The 7,301-nt window shown below is 45.5% G+C and overlaps 1 protein-coding gene across 1 annotated transcript; it reads right to left on the bottom strand.

Annotated features, from left to right (window-relative positions):
- Positions 1-1,893: 1,893 nt before the first annotated feature.
- On the bottom strand, positions 1,894-2,847 carry LOC104525043 (olfactory receptor 1020). The gene has a single exon (XM_010168092.1). It carries the CDS (start codon positions 2,845-2,847, stop codon positions 1,894-1,896), a length of 954 nt encoding a protein of 317 aa, XP_010166394.1.
- Between the last annotated feature and the right edge of the window lie 4,454 nt (positions 2,848-7,301).

The following is a 7,301-nucleotide window of genomic DNA, read 5'->3' on the forward strand; positions in this document are numbered from 1 at the left end:
GCAAAATGGGGTGAAATTCCCCAGCCCTGGTCTGGATTTGGTTGCTCTCATGTAGAAATCTGGTGCCATTTGCTCTGTCCTGAGGTGTTAAGGATGTTGGTATGTACATGACACATATGATATATCTCTGGGGAGATCTTATAGTGACCTCCCAGTACCTGAAGGGGCTACAAGAAAGCTGGGGAAGGACTTTTCATAAGGGCAGTTAATGACAGAACAAGGGGAAATGGGTTTAAGCTGAAAGAGGGGAGGTTTAGATGAGATATCAGGAAGAAGTTCTTCACTGTGAGGGTGGTGAGACACTGGAACAGGTTGTCCAAGGAAGCTGTGGCTGCTCCTCCCTGGAAGTGTTCTCGGCCAGGCTGGATGAGGCTTTGAGCAACCTGGTCTAGTGGAAGGTGTCCCTGCTGCTGGCAGGGGGGTTGGAACTGGATGAGCTTTAAGGTCCCTTCCAACTCAAACCATTCTATGATTCTATATTTCCTCACCTCTCCCAACACCATCCATTGCATGTGGTTGGGAATATTTACCCCTTGCCTTGTTCTACGTTTCCTAGAGGACCCAGTCCCTGCAGTATGTTGTTCAGCTCTTCAGTATGTCCTTTGCATCCAACAAAATGTCACTGCACAGTTGTGCATCCCCCAGAGATCCCCTGAGTGACTCTCAGAAAGAGAATTTTCAGAGCTTTCATGGTTTTCCATGTTACATGGAGCCTGAGGTCCCTGTGCTCATTCTTGTCATCACTATCGCTGCAGGACAAAGACACGACCTCAAGAACATCCACATTATTCACATTTAGTTGATTAGGTCTTTTTACCAGTCTGAATCTGGGAGGAAACAAAAACTCTCCCCAGGACTCTTCCCATCCTTCACCTCCGTGTTCCTCAGGCTGTGGATCAGAGGGTTCAGTGTGGGGGTCACCAGGGTGTAGGCAATAGACACCACTTTTTCCTGGTCCAGGGAATGAGTTGAACTCTGCAGTCAATGGGGAGAAGTGGGAACTTTTAGGCAATATTCAGATAAGTTCTTTAGAATATTTTGGAGCAAGTTATTTAGTTTATTTTGGAGCAAGACATATTGCTTCCAAGAATACCTGGCAACAGGGTGGAGAGTGGTCAGATGAAGGAGTCTACACCTGTAGATGACAACATCCATCTAAATCAGGCTCAGACTCAACAGCTGGTATGCAAAATGAAAGCACTGAAGTAGCTATAAATGATCTGGAAAAGAAAAAAAAACCTTGACAGGCCCATAAATAACTTTTCATCTCTCAAAATAATGTTGTTTCCAGTTTCATTTTGATATTTCTCTCTGGGGTCCTGCAGGCTGGGATGGACAATGAGAAATCCCACACCAAGCCATGGTGATGAGCACCAGCCCGTGCACCACGTGCTAATGCCACTGAACGATTCATTCCACACCTTATCATTTATTTTATTCTCCCTTCCAGCAATTCAGTGCTCATCAAGTCAGTGTTGAAATTGGATGGATGTTGGTGGAATGGAATTAAACTTCAAGCAGAGTTTAGGAGCATATTTGGAGTGATAATTCAAATTTGATTCAGATAATTAGTCCAAATTAATCCAAACTTTGATTTGGATAATTAGTGCTGTTAACCCTGCAGACCAGCTGGTTTCCAGCTGTGAAAGATCTGCCCCAGTCAAGAGCAGAGTCCTCTTACACATCTGTCTAGGTGTCTTCTCTCATTCTCAGGACAAATTTTTGGGAGCTAGAGACCAGGGAAAGAAGCCACACAGACTCTCAATAGCTTTTATTTTATATATATATATATTTATTTTTTAAAATACTCACATAAAATTGTGAGGATTTGGGAAAAATCCACGTGTTTTAATGCATCATGGGCTTTCTCACTCCAGACAAACTGCTCACCTCCTAGCTAACCCAGCTTTTTTTGTGTTGACAGCAGTTTAACATCCTTCTCCTGCACTTCCCCAGAGCACCCTTCACCTCCTTGTTCCTCAGGCTGTAGATGAAGGGGTTGAGCATGGGGGTGACCACGGTGTAGAAGATGGAAACCACCTTATCCAGGCTGTTGTGGTTGGATGCTGGTTGTAGGTACATGAAAAATACTGTCCCGTAGAATAAGGAAACAACCATCAAGTGGGAGGTGCAGGTGTTGAAGGCTCTGGACCTGCTCTGTGCTGAGGGCATCCTCAGGACCCTGAAGAGGATAGAGCTGTAGGAGAGCAAAATGACCACGCTCGTGCCCACCACATTTATGATGACAAAGGCAAAGATGATCATCTCACTGCTGTGGGTGTCGGAGCAGACGAGCTTTAGCACAGGACTGATGTCACAGAAGAAGTGGTTGATCTGGTTGGGTCCACAGAAGGAACCTCCAAACATGCAGCTTGTGTAGATGATGGTGCTGAGAAAAGCAATGAGGTAGGATGATGCCACCAGCTGCCAGCAGACACCACTGGAGATGACCATCACGTAACGTAGGGGGTTGCAGATGGCAACGTGGCGGTCATAGGCCATCACAGCCAGGAGGTGACACTCAGCAGTGCCAAAGAAAGCAAAACTGAGGAACTGTGTCACACAACCAGTGAAAGAAATGGTTTTCTTCTCAGATAACAGGTCTACCAGCATTTTGGGGGAGATGGCTGTGGAATAGCAGACGTCAGCAAATGAAAAATGGGTGAGGAAGAAATACATGGGGGTGTGGAGGCTGGGAACCACCCAAACCAAGAGCATGATCCCAATGTTCCCCACCAAAGTGATGATGTAAATCAATAGAAACAACCCAAAAAGAGGGGTCTGCACACAGGGACTGTCTGTGATTCCCAAGAGGATGAATTCAGTCTGCGTGTGATTTCCTCCCATTATTAGATGTTACCTGCTGAGGCAAAAGGAAGAGAAACATCAGAATGATGAAAAATGGAGTTTCTCTTTCAGACCATATTTCACTCCAATCAGTCTCCAGTTTCACTGTCACATTTTGGTATATTCCTCTATATTTTCTAAAACCAAATTGTATGTGGTTTTTTGTTTTCCAGTTGAGGAACTGAGGAAAGAACATGGAGTGAGTTAAAGTAACACAAAAGGCAATTTTATTTTGCTATGCTTGCACGCTTAAAGCTCTGGATTTATTCCAGCACGTGTGTTTTCAGATTGAAGAGAAGAACCAGCTCTTTAGTCACTTGAATTCGGAAAGAAATTCACTTCAGAAGACACCTCAGAGGAACCTCCTACGAGTGCCCGTAAACCTGGAGCAAGAGGACATCACAGTCCCAGTTAAATCACAGATTCCACAACATCAATGACCTCCAGACATTTTTCCCTTGGCTTTTAATTATTATTCCAGTCTTCAAATCACATTTATCAAACTGTTCTATGTCATTTCACACTGGATAAAATTCACGTGGGTGAATTAATGATTTATACCTTTATGAGTTCCAGCACGCTGAAACATCTGAAAACCACGGGCATGAAGATGTTGCCTTGAAAATGGAGTTAATTTTCAAACATGCTAATTCCAAAACCTGGTTTGTTAATGACTATATTCTGCTGGCAATTTGAAATATCACATTTCTTTATAACAAATTAAGACTCTTCCTTATTTAACTTGCAGAAATCAGTTTATCTTGCTTTAGCTGCCGAAGTGGAAGGAAAATGATTTGCATAAGCCATTGCTCCTGTTTATTATTAAAAAAACCTACTTGGTAAAGCTGTTTTCTGACAGAACCCCCCCCAAAAAAGAGGTGAGGAGGTGAAGAAGAAAACCCACTGCTCTCCTTTGTCTCAGCATCACGGTTTCTCCTGCATCTTCGTTGCTATGGAGTGATGGGAGCCAAGGGTTTGTCCCAAAGGCAGCAGAGAACATCTACGTGTCCATATAACCTCTATGAACCACCTGATGTGAAGAGAGATGTGCTCCTGCCCAGACTCCAGCAGCTGAGCTTGTGGGTGATGGGGTTGTAAATATGGTTCCTTGTGTTCTCCTGGGAGAGAGGCCCCAGGGCTCCTCATGGCAGTGTTTACCAGAGGGAAAATAAAAGAGAAAATTAAAAAAAAGGGGGTGAAATGCAATTCTGAAAGCTGTGGGGTGGCTTCAGGTGTCTGAAAGACATCATGTGGGTGACCCATCGTTGAGCACTGACACACAGGGGGGGTGCTGAGCAGCTCGTACGATGTTTCTGAGATACTTGTGGACCGTGCAAAGGTCCTGAGTGACACAATGAAAAGTCCTGACCTTGCTGACAGAATGAAAATGGGTTTAGAGACATTTCAGGTCTTTCAGTGGATCCCCAAATGGTTCATAAAACACAACTGACTCCATCTCTGGAGCTGTTGATGTCCTTCTGTGGACACTAGACAGCCCAGATTTCCAGCATGGAGGTGGGATTGTCCACATTGAGGTACCTATGGCATGGATGTCCACACCTGAACTGGTGACTCTGGGCTTCCACTATATTCAATGGGGAGAAATGGCATTTTCAGGCAGTGATTAATCTCCCCAGGTTGACCTAATAGGCTTTAACAGCCCTGACCAGCCTCACCTGGGGCCTCCATCCCCACCCTCTGCCCATTTGCCCATGAGCTCTATTTAAGCTCAGCCCAGGGAGCTTGGCCCTCTCTTGGGCTGTGCTAGAGGAGTGCTGGTTTCCAGTTTAGCAAGGGGTGTGCACACCTATGGACTCCTTTGATCTACAGCTTTGCTTGATCATGGACCTCACCCTGATCAGGGGATTGTCTTGGCTGGAACTTGGACCTGCCTCATCACCATCAACTTGCCCAATGGTGTGGAGTCTTGGCTACCTGGAGCAAGGTGAGTCCAAACCCATCTCATGTGTCCATCTCTCAGCAAAACCAATGGAGAGCTTGTCTGTTTGTGTGACCATGCATGGGTCTCCTTTGGACATGGTAAATCCTTCTCCAGGCTACACTGAGTCTACTGATCATCTCATTCCACCTGAGATGTTCTAGGACATATGGACACAGCTCTGGTAGATGTGGCACAAGATGTAGGGAGACTTATGCCCTTTAGGGGAGCAGGAGAACACTCTGGTGGGTCTCAGATAGTCCTGGACTCCAATATCTGAACAGTTGAACCACCACCTTCATTTCTACTGACTGCAAAGAGAGCCTAGGCAGTTGTGGTTGACAACTGATAGGTGAATAAATCCCATCTATGAATCAAATATGATCCAAATACAAATTGCTGTTTATATGGTGACTCTATCCATGCTGCCAGGTTAATCTCAAACCTTGGACTTCCCTTATTTAAAAGGGAAACTCAGCTCTCCTGAAAGGAACAGTGTGAATTGTAAACTCCTGAAGATGTTCCAGACACTGAAAGAAGTTGGTATCTATTGAGGGTGTTGAGCAGAGATGAGTTACACTGAAATGACCATGAATATGATGTCAATTTTCTGCTAGCCAAAAAAGAAAGTTTGCAGGGAAAAAAAACTGGATTAGCACCGTGTCTCTTCAAAACAGGCTGTGATGAGATGGTCTTGGTCTTGCAAGGGAGGTGGAGCAGCAGAATAACCTGGCTGTCTGCAACAAGGGGGGGGGGAAATGGGCAGCTCAGATATTCCTGGAAATATCTGGAGCAGAGTAAAAAGGTTTAATGGATTGTCTATCAATCTTCTTCTGACAGGTGGGTCCTGCATAGACCTCCCTCTTCTTAACCATCAGTAGCCTGGAAGTCTTTCAGGCTCATTCATTGCCTGGAGGCTTGGGTCAGCCTTTATCTCCTGTAATCCCAGCCATCAGCTCCAGGCATCCATCCAGAGCTCATTACAACAGCCTTTGGACATGGTAAATCCTTCTCCAGGCTACACTGAGTCTATTGATCATCTAATTCCACCTGAGATATTGCAAGAAGTGTTTAAGATACTTGGAGTAAATTGCTCTTTGGATGCACCTTCTCACCTGCCCCTTGGTTTTCAGAAGGGCTTGTGATGTGTAACTTGTGCTCATCAGGACCTTCACCTTTTCCATCCCTGGAGGCTGCCAAGTCTGGTAGCAGGTTATTGATATTTGTGACAATAATTAGAACAGGGTTTGCATCCTCCTGCATCCACAGCTAAGCCTTTATTAGCAGCTCAAACTGGTGTGACCCTCATGGATTCTCATTAAGGAGCCAGCAGTAGGCAATCAAGATTCACTTGTCTGAGAGACCTGAACTGTAGCCAAAGCCTTGACAAACACTTGCCCCCTGAGGGGAGGTGCCCATGGCCCATGAAGACCTGTAGAGAGACATATAAAAGCAACGTGTTGCTGCAAGTGAAGAACTTCAGCTGCTGAAAATATGCAGGAGGCTTTCAAATGCTCAAGAGAGACCTCCTTGTTTATCTGGAGGCTAGGGGGGTGGCTTCAAGGGTTCCTCCCCCAGGTGTACTCTGCAGACATCCTGATCCTGTAGTGTCACCCAAAAGAAGAGATCTTGCAACTGGTAAGAGGATGTGAACCCCATCCACAGGTAGGTGTGAGCATTCCCTGAAAGGTCCAGGTGAGTTCTGCTGGGACTACCCTGCTCTGATATAAAGCACTGACCTTTGGGGAGGTTCCTCTGTGTTGATTAAAGAGGATGAAATATTTCTGCTGGGATGCAGTTGGGATGTGCTCCAGTATTTTGAATTCAAAAGATGAGAAATCATAATGCTTATGTTGAAGGAGCCTAGGAGAAGAAGAGAGAAGAACACACTCAAGGAAAGATTAACCCATCTACTGAGCCTGAAATAGTGATATTCACTTTAAAGAAAAAACAAATATTTATATGAAGAAATATCCAGCTGCTGGAGAAAGGTTCTGCAATCAGTCTTCTGATCCTGGCACTCCTCTGGTGGGGTAGGTCTTTGATTCACATCTTTAATCCTGTAAATAATTAATAATTTTATTGTGAATCTTCATGTTCTCAGGGACAGAAACGTGTATTTCACATTTTCATCAGGGCGAGCAGCTTAACTGGGGACCTGAACTCAGGCGAGGGGAGATGAGAGCGTTTGGCTCAGTACAGCTCTGTGGTCTCATCTGTGGTGTTGAGCCCTCCTCCAGCTGAAGGGAGAGGGGGAACTGCTGGAGTTTTGCCTGCTGAAAATGGGGTGAGAGAAGTCCTGCTGGGTGTCCTGACCATCAGGATGCCACGCTGTGACACCATCAGGCTCTCTCTGAGAAGGTTTTCCTCCTCAGGTGGCATCTTAGAGCAGTGATTTCCCAATCTGTCTCTTTTTTCCCATGGGCCATTTCATAGTATCCCAGACTGGTCTGGGTGGGAAGGGACCTTAAAGCTCATCCAGTCCCAACCCCCCTGCCAGCAGCAGGGCCACCTT

This window comes from Antrostomus carolinensis, unplaced genomic scaffold (genome assembly GCF_000700745.2).
Source record: "Antrostomus carolinensis isolate BGI_N321 unplaced genomic scaffold, ASM70074v2 scaffold14745, whole genome shotgun sequence".
Taxonomy (NCBI): Eukaryota; Metazoa; Chordata; class Aves; order Caprimulgiformes; family Caprimulgidae; genus Antrostomus; species Antrostomus carolinensis.

Coding starts and splice junctions, on each gene's coding strand:
- LOC104525043 (XM_010168092.1), bottom strand. CDS start 2,847: ATGGGAGGAAATCACACGCAGACTGAATTCATCCTCTTGGGAATCACA.